Raw genomic sequence first — 13,893 nt, forward strand, 5'->3', positions numbered from 1 at the left:
TAACGGAGGAGCCACCCCTGGGTGGAGTGAGCTCTCTGCACCAACAAACATGTCACAGTAATCCTTGCCTCTGAACGTGTTTGTGTAATAAGTACCATTCTGCCGTTACATGTTATATTCTATTCAATTATTTATGAACCCTAAAGTAAATGCCACCGTGTTTATCCTTCTTGGGTAGTTCTTTGAATTCATAACAGTCCACCCTTTCCCTTTAAACCAAGAGTTTAGTTGAATGTGTGTTATACTTTATCCTTTATTTCATTATCTCACCAAAATGAACCATCAGCCTGGCACTGCTATACATTCTAAAAGAGTAGATGTTATTGAATCCTTAAGGCAGCAATCTTAAATTCCCTGATTTATTTATTTGCAGTTTTATGCTGGATGTAATTCATATGGGCACCATTCCCCTCTGTGTGTTCCCTATATGGGAACAAGCATTGGTAATGCCAATAGGCCTGGCTTTAAAGGAAGGTTGTATGGTAATGTGAAGCATTACAAGTAAATACACTGGGAATGAATATGTATTTGTTTGTTTGAAAGCAAAGAACTGTAGAATGATATTGGTGTAGGTTAAAAGGTCAGATGTCAGTTACATTGTTAAGCCTTACCTAAAACTCCATTGCATCTGTGCAGCTGCCAGAGGAAAACAACATAAATTATCTAATTATCAAAGACACTTTAATAGCATTACGATGCCACGCATTTGCCCCTAAACATTCAAGCTCAGGCAGCCGGATAAATAAACAAAATGACCATTGCTGTGTGGAGGGCAAGCACGTATTTGTGAAATAACACAACTTCTGCCCAATCAAAACATGTAATTCTGGCTCCCAACAAGCAGGCGGACCCAAAGCCCCTCTCCTGGTGATTCTCACAAAATTGTCTGGTGACAGCTGTGCTGTCAAGCAAGACCATAAACATAGAACTAGTCTTTCATCTGCCAGGTGTATTTATTAGAGTTTGGTTATCATTAGAATGGCTTGTTACAAAACATAGAAAATGTTGACCCTTTCAGGCATGTTCTCCTTACAAACTGGCTCCCAAAAATATGAATATTGGAAAAATGGGTCTGCTTAAATGGGTTTTGGAATACTACAGATACTCCTTTTCTCAGCACCTCAAAAGAAAATCTCAAAATGGGGAAGTTGCAATAGCCTAGATCTAAAGACATAATAGTAGTTGAATCTGAGTCTAGCAGTGGTTGGAGCAGTGCTGGCCAGATGCTCTTTGCTAGTAATTGCCTGATCCCCTGAAAGGGCTCAAGGATGAGTTAGTTCACTGCAGAGTTGATCTGAAGGCCCATTAATGAAGAATCCAAGTACACACCACAAACTTGCTTGATTGTAACATTGACAGGCCTGAGAGGTTGTTGGCTATTTGTGAGTAATGGCAGAGCGTGAAAAGTCTTTCCACCATTCAAGCTAAGCCAGTTTGAGTTCACAGATCTTTGTATGGGGCTGTAGTCCACCCATTTTTGCCAGTTCAGAAGGAGTAAATATAAATGTTAAATAGGGGTGCTGAAAGACACAAACTCTGCAGAACACTACATTTTAAGCAACACTTTTTTGTACTGAACAAAAATGAAGGTGCCCAGGGTCTTGCTGTTACTGTCACCCTTATTAACCCCGACAACTAATCTTAAAGGGTGACAAAGTCACTGGTGCCCCCAAGCTTCAGAGAGATCCAGCATTATCATCAATATGTTGTTGACCTGATATTGGACATCCGGAAGTCCACTCTGTCTGCAAATCAGTTTCTCTGTCTGAGCAACAACAAAACTAATGAACCCCAAGCTCTCAGCCTGAGCACCTTGCATCCTCAGAAAAGTTGAACTACTAAGCCCACATTTCTGATTCCACCACAGGGAAAGGAAAGGGTTATCAATGTTTGTCAGAGGGAGGAACTGGGACATAAGAGTACTCAAAACCATACATTTATGTGAGTCGGTTCTAGGCAATTACATTTCTTAGCAAGGAAGCAGCATCAGCCAGTTTGGAGTCCTGTCCATTTGCTCTCCAAAACCTGCCCATGCAATCCCTTTTGACAGTTGTGTTTCATACACTGCACATTAGGTACACGGTTATAATACAATGTCAGCTAGAAGAAAATAGGTGCATTCTTTCTCATATTGTATGTAACTGGTAACTCCCTTTATCAAAATATAACTCCATGTATTGTTCAATTTGTGTGTTCTACTAACTAGTCAGTTCAAACATTCTGTGATTTTACACCTGCATACTACCTATTTAATAACATTCAAAATTCAAACTTGTAGCAAGGTTAACTATTAAAAAAAACACTGTATGGAATTAAATCCCACTCAACTCAATCAAGTAGTATTGTTTATCATTTTTAAACTTTCTTGAGGTGGGCCTTGGGTTATTTTACCATACGTAGACAAATCCTTCCAAATCTAAGTTACTGGCAGTGGGAAAACTGCACCCTTATGGGTGGCACTGAGGCTACCAAAAATTATTCCCATGACTCTTTTCTACTTGTTTTCGGTAAGTGTGTTTCTTCTTTGTGGAGCAATTGAAAGAGTGTCCAGGTGTTGACCAAAACAAAAGTCATCCATTTTCAGGCAACTAACACTCTTGGAGGAGTCCATTCTGAGCCTTCTCAATGAAGTCCCTGTTTTCTTGATCATGATGGTATCTTTGCACTGATGTAGTGTACAAGAGATCTGATATGGTGCAATCAATCACTGCTTTTATTCTTCCTCGTCACTACTACTAAAGGATTGGATGTCCGCATGATTAACCCGCAAAGAGTCATAGTTTGGTGGCGGAGTTCCCGGTATGGGAATGCTACCCTCTTCAAGATCTTCTTCTTCGAATGCGGCGTTGCTGTGGCCTTGCCGTTCCACAAATTCTGAGATGGTAGGAGGAGCATCAGGATACTGCGCCCGCGCTTTTTTCTGCTTGCGGTCCTTGCGCCAGCCAATGATCCTAATGATGGTGATCCATATGCAATCAATAATGATTTCGCCAAACTCGATTATACAGAGTACGGAGCCGCCCATCCAAAATCCAAACTGCCCACCAAAGTTCGACAGCAGCCAGACAATCTGTAAGGAGAGAGAAAGACAAAATAAGAACATGTAATGAACAGTGAGGACTCTGGGCCTGATTCGCAAAGGGCCTACACACTCGTGGTGAAGGCTCCGCGGTCGTGGGGGGAGTCCCCGCACTCGCAGCGGAGGCCCCGCGATTGTGGGGTAGTCTCCGCATTCGGGGCGGAATCTCTGCAATGAGAATTCTAATCACCTTTTACGTACAAGACACATTCATCATTTATCTATCCTGTGTGACCATGAACTGCAAAATTTCCCTTTCTCTATATCAAAATCCTTCAAATAAGTCTGTTTATCAATTTTCCTTGCTTCAATCTAAGGTCAAAGGTTAAATAACATCAAATAGTGGATTATAACAAATTCTTTGAGGAATGAGAAGTCCACGCAGTTTTAATTCAAGGTGTTTAAAGTAAAGAGTTTAATTATTTAATTATTGCTACATATGCATGATGTACTATTTATGTCTTCATAATGAGCAACATAATACAAAAATCCCACTTCTCTTCTCTGGGAGCAAATAAACAAGATGTCGTACCATGAAATAGAAAATGATGTTGGGAGAAATAGATATTTTGAAGGAGAGCCACGTGGTGTTTGTAGCAGCAAAAAAGAACACAGAAGGGAGTGTTTGGTGAACCCGAAAATGTATCCACATAAAATGACAAAGTAACAGGTGCCTCTCCTGCACTGTACATGTGTGAAAGACTAGTCCTATGGGAGAAGGACGGTGTGTGCCAAGTGCCAACTTTCAGCAGAAGCTACAATCGAACAGAGCACATGGCGGGAAGATTCTATGAAATTGTACTGTGGACCATTCAGTGCACAAATTGACGATAGTTGGAACGTCCTCTTCAATGCACTGAAAACGACTACAACGTAATGCCCACATTGAAACTCTGTTTCATGCCCACACTCCGACAGCCATTTAATGCCCACATTCGGGCTCTACTATTTCATGTCCACTCTGCCTGCCATGTATTGCTCACAATCCGTCTCTACTGTTTCATGCCTGCTTAGCCTACCATTTAATGCCCCCATTCAGACTCTTTCCTTTCATGCCCACATCCGGCTGGCATTCAGTGCCCACATTCAGAGTCGACTGTTTCACGCCCACTCAGCTCACAATCCGACCCTGCTGATTGATGTTCACACGTGGCTTCTAACACACAATGCTCCCACGAAATCTCTGCAAGATGCATTACATTTTAGTACAAGAGGTTGCACTGTGGCACACTGCATTGTGTTACATTGTGTTGTCTCTGATTCCTTATGTATTGCGAGATTCCTTTTATTGCATAAGTTTACCCATTGCATTGTATGATGCTGTCTTGTGATGCAAGTTATATAATATCAGGTTATAGTACAGTTATATAATAATGAGTCGACGTGTGGGGACACTGTTCACTATAGCGTTTGATGGTGTGGTAAGAGTTATAGTTCATCTTATGCGTAAAAGATAACGGGCAGAACGTTATGGGGCGCTGGCACCTAACATGAGAGCGCACTGGGTGGAAATCAACACTGAGAGGTAAAGACATCAGCGGTCACCTGGCCTTCACGGGGGGCGTTGGTACCTCAGGCGAGATACACTTTGTAGCGCCAAGGCCAAATTTTTCTACATACAAAGCACTGGAGGGCCTTTTGAGCCACACCTCCCCTAGCCCAGTAAGAGGGCCCCAAAATAGACACCTACACAAGCCATTTTGTTGTTTCTTGTCCTCTCCCTCAGTCCGTCGGACTTCATCCTGCCGACCCTCAGACATTGCCGCAGACGTTGGACGCAGCTTTTACTCGTCTACCAGTTTGTGCCCGTCACCCTCCTCCCACTTCTTTCATGATGTGTCTCTCACCCTCCCGTTCCTCTTTCCCTCCTTCATTCACTGTATACTTCCCCTGCTCCTACCCACTGCCCCTGAATAGCTCCCCTTGCCTGCTTTTTCCCTTACGCATATGCCTTTATTGTTTGTCTAGACTGAACATGTAACTATGTAGCTATGCTCTAATAACTGTGTAACCTTTGTAACAATGTAACTGCAACAATGGTCTGATACTCATGTAAAGCGCTCTGATACCTCCGGGTCTAGCGAGCGCTATATAAAACCTTAAAAAAAATAAAAACATACATAGAAGCAGCTCTGGTCATGCTTACAATAGTCCATACATATTGCTTTGACTCTACACATATCAATATATGTACAACATGGCGTAAAACAACACAACGTAATAAGTGTCAGGAGATGTGCTTTGTAGCCATGGACGCCGGGTCATGGCACTATCACTCACGTTTGTCGCTTCCGATTCCGAGATCGTCCTGAAGTTAAATTCTTGAAAGAATATATTTAATTTGAGAATGCCATTTCTGTGAAAAAAGAAGAAAACACCCTCAGTAAGTCACACGCCATGGCTTCAGAAAGGAAACCTATAACACGAAGATGACCAGCGTGAAGAAGTGCAAAGGCCCATTAACTAACCTGGCCCACTCACATTTTATCTGCCCTAGGTTCCTGGTCCCGCTGCAGAGTATAGGGGGATTCTAAAATCGTTTTGGATTATGCACACGCTTGGCATACAACCGCTGACAAATCTTGGCTGTTCTCATTGACTTTAATTGAAACTATTAAAGATATTTTACCCATTTCCCTGCACTAGCTTTTTTGTTGTTTTTTTAAATGTATTTTATTAGCTTTAATGAATGGTGTACAAATATATAACACAACATCAGCTGTGTGCATGAGTCAAACATGGCTTAATAGTGATAATTTACACATGTATACTTCACGGTAGAGAACATTTAAATCCGCGTAATTGGATGATCAAGACAGCAACCCACCAATTCCTACTCTACTGCCAATACTTTAGGGTGGGCGTCCATCAGATGGGTGACACAATTGCCTGTATGTTTGGGACAAGTTTCAAGTTTTTTATGTATTGTATTGAAATGCATTTATATAGCGCCTACTACCCCTGATTAGGCGTCAAAGTGCTTTTTCGGTGAGTAGCACACTACCCCGGAACCAATATGATTACGGAGCTCCGAAGAGGTCCACATAAAATTACAAAATTACATACATATGGATAAAAAAAAGATTTTAATTTACAATTCAATGCACATAGTAAAATACACCAACCCCCCCCCCCCCCCCCAAGAGATCTAACATTCATATACGATATCCAAGGTTCTAAAATCTTTCTTTTAACAAGATTCCAACAAGCAGCAACATGTTACACAAAACAGAATATAAAGTGTCTTTCAAGCCATCAGTGCCGTAATTTAAGAATTATGTAAAAAAAGTGAAAAAGTTAATTTATATACCATAAATTGGCAATAAGACAATACGAATGGCTGATACAAACACATAAAAAAGCTCACATAGGGAACACTATCAGCCTTAACGTACAAACTAGTGTACATGATTGGGATCACATATTGGCATGCCCCTCTTCCTTGGCATCATCCTGTACCACCTTTTATCTAGTTTCCTCAGCTGCTCCCCATTCCCCACATCTCACAGCTAATGCTTCAGTTCAGGGTGCTTTTTTGTAGTTTTGGTAAAAAAGTACCTAAAAAGTTCCCAATTTTTATAAATTCTCCAGCAGAGATTTTAGGTGTTTTATCATCTTTCTTTCTATCATCTTTCTACGTGATATTGGTGCTTCCATATGATCTGTGTCTCTCCTACTGGTCTGGTGGGGTTAGTTCTTTCGTTTCAGCCTGCACTACTGTTGGTGAGCTTAGTGGTACTTCAAGGAGAGAAAAAGACTTTACAATAAAGTCTTTACCACACGAAGCCTTTACACAGTAGTCTTTAACATGTATGTCTTTACCAGACAGGTAAGTATTTGTGCCTTCCCCATGCATTCCTTTACCACGCAGGTATGTATTTGTGCCTTCACCATGCATGCCTTCACCACGCAGGTAGGTATTTGTGCCTTCCCCAAGCATGCCTTACGCAGGTAAGTATTTGTGCCTTCACCATGCATGCCTTCACCACACAGGTATTTGTGCCTTCCTATGCATTCCTTTACCACGCAGGTATGTATTTGTGCCTTCCCATGCATTCCTTCACCACGCAGGTAGGTATTTGCGCCTTCACCATGCATGCCTTCACCACGCAGGTAGGTATTTGTGCCTTCCCCAAGCATGCCAGCACCATGCAGGTATTTGTGCCTTCCCATGCATGCCTTACGCAGGTAAGTATTTGTGCCTTCACCATGCATGCCTTCACCACACAGGTATTTGTGCCTTCCTATGCATTCCTTTACCACGCAGGTATGTATTTGTGCCTTCCCATGCATTCCTTCACCACGCAGGTAGGTATTTGCGCCTTCACCATGCATGCCTTCACCACGCAGGTAGGTATTTGTGCCTTCCCCAAGCATGCCAGCACCATGCAGGTATTTGTGCCTTCCCATGCATGTCTTCACCACGCAGGTAGGTATTTGTGCCTTCACCATGCATGCCTGCACCATGCAGGTATTTGTGCCTTCCCATGCATGCCTTCACCACGCAGGTAAGTATTTGTGCCTGCACCATGCAGGTATTTGTGCCTTCCCATGCATGCCTTCACCACGCAGGTAAGTATTTGTGCCTGCACCATGCAGGTATTTGTGCCTTCCCATGCATGCCTTCACCACGCAGGTAAGTATTTGTGCCTGCACCATGCAGGTATTTGTGCCTTCCCATGCATTCCTTTACCACACAGGTATGTATTTGTGCCTTCCCCGTGCATGCCTGCACCATGCAGGTATTTGTGCCTTCCCATGCATTCCTTTACCACACAGGTATGTATTTGTGCCTTCCCCATGCATGCCTGCACCATGCAGGTATTTGTGCCTTCCCATGCATTCCTTTACCACACAGGTATGTATTTGTGCCTTCACCACGCAGGTAAGTATTTGTGCCTGCACCATGCACGTATTTGTGCCTTCCCCATGCATTCCTTTACCACGCAGGTATGTATTTGTGCCTTCCCCATGCATGCCTGCACCATGCAGGTATTTGTGCCTTCCCCATGCATACCTGCACCATGCAGGTATTTGTGCCTTCACCATGCATGCCTGCACCATGCAGGTATTTGTGCCTTCCCCATGCATGCCTTCACCACGCAGGTATGTATTTGTGCCTTCCCATGCATGCCTGCACCATGCAGGTATTTGTGCCTTCCCATGCATTCCTTTACCACACAGGTATGTATTGGTGCCTTCGCCATGCATGCCTTCACCACGCAGGTAAGTATTTGTGCCTGCACCATGCACGTATTTGTGCCTTTACCATGCATTCCTTTACCACGCAGGTATGTATTTGTGCCTTCCCCATGCATGCCTGCACCATGCAGGTATTTGTGCCTTCCCCATGCATACCTGCACCATGCAGGTATTTGTGCCTTCCCCATGCATGCCTTCACCACGCAGGTATGTATTTGTGCCTTCCCATGCATGCCTGCACCATGCAGGTATTTGTGCCTCCCCATGCATACCTGCACCATGCAGGTATTTGTGCCTTCCCCATGCATGCCTTCACCACGCAGGTAAGTATTTGTGCCTGCACCATGCAGGTATTTGTGCCTTCCCATGCATGCCTTCACCACGCAGGTAAGTATTTGTGCCTGCACCATGCAGGTATTTGTGCCTTCCCATGCATTCCTTTACCACACAGGTAAGTATTTGTGCCTTCCCCATGCATGCCTGCACCATGCAGGTATTTGTGCCTTCCCATGCATTCCTTTACCACACAGGTATGTATTTGTGCCTTCGCCATGCATGCCTTCACCACGCAGGTAAGTATTTGTGCCTGCACCATGCACGTATTTGTGCCTTTACCATGCATTCCTTTACCACGCAGGTATGTATTTGTGCCTTCACCATGCATGCCTGCACCATGCAGGTATTTGTGCCTTCCCCATGCATGCCTTCACCACGCAGGTATGTATTTGTGCCTTCCCCATGCATGCCTGCACCATGCAGGTATTTGTGCCTTCCCAATGCATGCCTGCACCATGCAGGTGTTTGTGCCTTCCCATGCATTCCTTTACCACGCAGATAAGTATTTGTGCCTTCTCCATGCATGCCTGCACCATGCAGGTATTTGTGCCTTTCCCGTGCATTCCTTTACTATGCAGGTTAGTATTTGTGCCTTCGCCGTGCATGTATTTGTGTGTGTGTGTATATGTGAATATATATAGTTTTACTGTTTGGTAAAGGCTGCATGGAAAAGGCATGTGTGATAAAGGCATGCTTTGTAGTGCCATAGATTGCTTCGAGGAGGCCTTCAGTCGGATAAGTGTCAACCTGTGGACCAGGGCCTTGTGGCTGGCCATCTAAAACCACTAGCCACTCTGCCCCAGCCCTTTCTACACCCATGTGATGTTCTGACCGAGTTCTCAGGGCTGCTGGTTACACTACATGCATCGGAAATCCCAGGGAGCTCTCACCATACTGAACAGGAAATGGATATCACTGCCACTCAGGAGGGGGCGGAACAAACTTACAGGAAATTCACATGAGGAAGTCATTTTATGAAAACCTGCATAGTGCTTTATTTCCACTTGCATGGTGCCATGGCGCTTTTGGTACTGGGCACTCTTGAGTAGTGTGACTGGATTATGTGGGCTCCACACAAACCTGTAGGTGTCCCTTTTGAGGCCACCTGAGATCTGAATTGTTGCCGCTTGTTTTTTGTGGTGATTCGTGTAGGCAAGGTGTTGTGATCCTCCGTGTCAAAGAAAGTAGACAGGTCCAGGAGGACAAGTGCAGCTGTGTCTGCACATTTTGTCCATTCAGCAGCATAAATAAACAAGTTAAGACTCAGCAACTCTTCCCTCTCTTCTAAGGTAGATATATAAAGATAATGGGGCTGATTTAGATGTTGGCGGTCCTGGGACCGCCGTACCGGTGGAGGGCGATCCCACCTCCGCCATCGCATTGGGCTCCCGCCTGATCACGATTGTGGCGGAGGGACCACCGCCAGGATCCCATGGCGGCAATGGAGAAAGAATACGGGAATCGCAGACTTTTCTCCAAGCATTTCAAGGCGGGAACCCCGCCACGAAATGCTTGGTGGATTGGCATGTAAAGGGGGCCACAACAGGCCCCTGGGCACATCTTCCCATGAGGTTGCGCGTGGGAAGACCGGCAAAAGTGCACAGTTGTGCGTGCACTTTGTGGTATGCACGACATGGTGCAAGCCACACCGTGCATGGTTGTGCTGGAGACGCTGTCACAGAGGCGGGATGCTCTTTAGGCTCTCCTATGAGCCAAACGTTCCCGCCGCCATGACACTTCTGCCACAACCCCTCCCTGGATTACTGTTGCAATCCTGCAGGCGCGACTGTAGAGGACTTGGGGGTCTTCCTCGGACCGCCACGGTGGCGTCCCAGCGAGAAGACCACCAACTTCTAAATCAGGCCCAGTGTGTTTTGTCCTCACCATGTAGATGTACAACCTGTGCATGCGTCTGGTCTATGCAACCTGTGCCCAGTAGAGCTTCGAGGAAGGGGCTTGCATTGTTCCAGGTGGCATCTGCCCACCTTCACCATGCACAGGATTTCATTCAGGGTCCACACACTCTCCGGGGGAGTCAGGAGGGTTGGGAGAGTGCCTCCCTTAGGCTCTGTTCCCAAGGCTGGCCTCAGGCCATGGATGCACACGTGCACAGCTTTTTTATTTAGTGTTGGTGAACAGATTTTGTAATACTAAGGAGGCCTGGGTAAAACTTTAACTGCACTAGCGAAATGTACGTAGTTCCCAAATTTTGGGCGATGCAAAATTCAGGAAACATCTTGCAAATTTTGCATTACACAATTTCTTGTCTTTTTTGTGAACAACAGTTTCACACAGAGAATGTCTTGTTGAGAGACATGTCCCGCGCGAGTCTGCTATTTTCAAGTGGAATCCCTGGTGATCTGGCATGAAGTCATGCTGGGTACTGGCAAACCACATTTTGTTCTAAAATTATAAATACGCACAAAGGGTCTCACATAATTCAGAAAGTTGAACAATTCAAAAAGTTGGCCCCAAGATGAAATCATGGGCCATGCACTGGACATACATATTACACAGACTCACCTGTTCACAGTGATGTTTGGTGAAAGGTCCCTCTCATAGGACAGGACATGGAAAATCCAATCCTAAGAAAAAGTTAAAAACCATGTTAACTTTTTTGGGGGTGAAAGGGTGTAAGTTCATTATTTCCTCCTGCAGACATGAAGGAGTATCACTGCTCATCATTCTAGCCGGTTAGGACACTCGGTTGCTCTTAATAGGAACAAGGACTACTGTAGTCCATTCTATATAGGAACATGACCCTACAGCACTCCTTTTAAGAGCAATAGACATACGGCTGTTCCACTGAATGCTTTACAGTGCCTTATGCTCCTTATACAACCTCTTAGGGGATGATGCCCCCTGCGGTCTGCATAGGACAAGCTCCCTTACTGGGGTCCTCTTTGTAGCAAGTACCATTGAAAAACCTGTGGAGGAACTACTTTCTTTGTAAACAAATAAGGTGGAACAGCCCCACTGCTTCTCACTATAGGGTCAGGACCCTTCATGAAGTGTTAACTGTTCCACTAACTCTTAGGGGGACACAAACTATTTCAAAACTTCAGCAGACGTCAAGGGTTATCCAACATTAGTATATATAAGTTTAGGTTTTAGGGGTGGGTAATGGTAAAGGGGGGTTAGGAGCAAATCAAAAACAAGGTTTTTTTGGGGGGACAGCGGTGTTAGAAAGGCCGCTGCCCAGCACTGTGCAAGAGGAAAGGACCACCCCACTGTGCCATGGTGGAGACAAGGGACTGTAAAATCCTAGTGCATCATGAAGGGAGAAGAAACCGTCACGCTCTACTGAGGTGGAAACAAGGAAGACATCCCGCTGCACCAATCAGGGGACAGAGAGCCCACTGCGGTAAGAGCTGCACCACATTGGGGGCTAGATCCATCCAACTGCAGAGTGTAGATGGCAAGGACCACCCAATCCCACCACGCAAGTGACCAAGGTCCATTTTGCTGCACCGTGTAGTGAGCTGGAACCCTCCTCCCACACCGTTTAGGACTCATTCATAGCTTACTGTAGGTGGCAAGAATCACCCCCTTGCTCCCTGTACACCCCAAGAACCATCCCACTCCTTCTTGTAGGGGTGATAAAGTTGCCTCTCTCCTCTATATAGGGTTAGGGTCACCCCACTGATCCTTTTAGAGGGTAATAATACTAACACTCTTCACTGTCTATGGGTATGGACACCGACCGCTCCATGTTAGCGGCAAGGACGATCCGTCTGCTGCTTGTATGGGCCAAAGACCTGAAGTAGGGATTGTGCCTGGTGAAGATGCTCCCGGCATCACCAAGTGATCCCTTCTCCGACGCCATTACCCTCTAAGCCCAGTCCTATGCAGTGTGAGCTGAGACTATCACCAGATTTAGGCTTACGTATGTGAACAGTATCCCCGAGCCATACACAGGATCTCCGTGGCCCTGCTGGGCTGTGCTGAAGTTCAGCAACCAATTGGCCCCACACCTCCATTTTGCAGCTTGTCGGTGCTGCTCACAAGGTCCATTAAATGAAGTGTGGTTCATACCCGACCATCAATAAGAGGCAGCCCGCTGGACTTTAAGACCCCGAGCCCATGTAGTTCGCGTCAATGGGCCAGATATTTGTTATCAAAGACTGAGGAATCCATTAGCCAAGCAGTGAGACTGCGGATTCCTTTTTCAAACAGATTCATTGAAATGTTATCGACCAAGGTCAATGATTCAAAGATATAGGTCTTAAGTCCTGCGGTTACCTAACAGTATAGAAATGATAATGCCATATCCAAGGCCAAATCTTGAAGGGATGCTGGAACTACTGGATACCCAAGTGCCCCACATGAGCTATTCCATTTTAACTGTGTTCAGATGAAACCTGGATAAATTAATTTATAGGCAAGTTTGATCAACATTGATTTGCCTTGATTCAGACCCAGGCTCATTCCTCAAACATTCACGCCTTTGCAGACAGGCTCAACTGAAGCTATCCTCTACAGATTTCACAGTAAAATACTTTCAGCACCTCGGCCAGCTCCAGAGCTCTCCATGGTGCTGCACGTCCATAAGACAACAGAGCCCCATTGTTCCCTATGGGAGTTGTTCCACAGACCCGAACTGATGAAGAAAGCCCCAAGTACTCCAAACCTGCATAACAACCCCCTGATCTGATAGTTATAACATTAAATATCTCTAAAACGGTGCGTACTAGGGACGTTCTACCATTCTTCTTTATCTTACAATCCTTTAAGGGTTGGTAAAGAGTTAATAACCTTTAATGGGCATTCATAGTATAAGTAACAACTGTATTATTATGTATCTGACTCAGCCTTCACAAACCCTCCTATCAGCTAGACCTATACTATCACCACCTACCGTGCCCAAAAAGCCTGACCCCCCCCCTCCCCCCTAGCCCTAGTGAAATCACAAGTGGCATCGCCCTACCTTTGACCCTGAGCTGAGGTGTTTCCTGTTTTATACAGTCTTGATTTAAAGCTCCAAGATACAGAACCCTGCTACTAAAACTAGCAGGCTGAGCAGCTATTACTAATCGTGTTTTAGTCCCACTTCATGTAAAATAAAGTTGCATCCTAGTAGTTGTTTCCCTTGTCCAATAATATATTTTTCGAATGTAAAGTGGCTGTTTTTGTATTTTTCTAGATCCTCTGTTGTTATGTCGATTTTTTGCCGTTAAGTCAAGAAAAGGATTCCTAACATTTCCATGTGGGGGTGTATTGAAAGCTTGATTATAGTGGATTTTAGTTTGTAATTGCAAAACCGGTTTGCGTCTTTG

At 44.9% G+C, this 13,893-nt stretch overlaps 1 protein-coding gene across 1 annotated transcript in view; it reads right to left on the bottom strand.

Annotated features, from left to right (window-relative positions):
* Positions 1 to 235: 235 nt before the first annotated feature.
* Positions 236 to 13,893, bottom strand: part of SCNN1B (sodium channel epithelial 1 subunit beta) — a 231,133-nt gene continuing 217,475 nt past the window's right edge. The window contains exons 11-13 of the mRNA XM_078664792.1: positions 11,141 to 11,202; positions 5,360 to 5,435; positions 236 to 3,070 (exon numbers count right to left, since the gene is read on the bottom strand). Coding sequence (XP_078520918.1) covers positions 2,714 to 3,070; positions 5,360 to 5,435; positions 11,141 to 11,202 — 495 coding nt within the window. The 3' untranslated portion in view covers positions 236 to 2,713. The remainder of the gene's footprint in view (positions 3,071 to 5,359; positions 5,436 to 11,140; positions 11,203 to 13,893) is intronic.

Source organism: Lissotriton helveticus, chromosome 10 (genome assembly GCF_964261635.1).
Source record: "Lissotriton helveticus chromosome 10, aLisHel1.1, whole genome shotgun sequence".
Classification (NCBI taxonomy): Eukaryota; Metazoa; Chordata; class Amphibia; order Caudata; family Salamandridae; genus Lissotriton; species Lissotriton helveticus.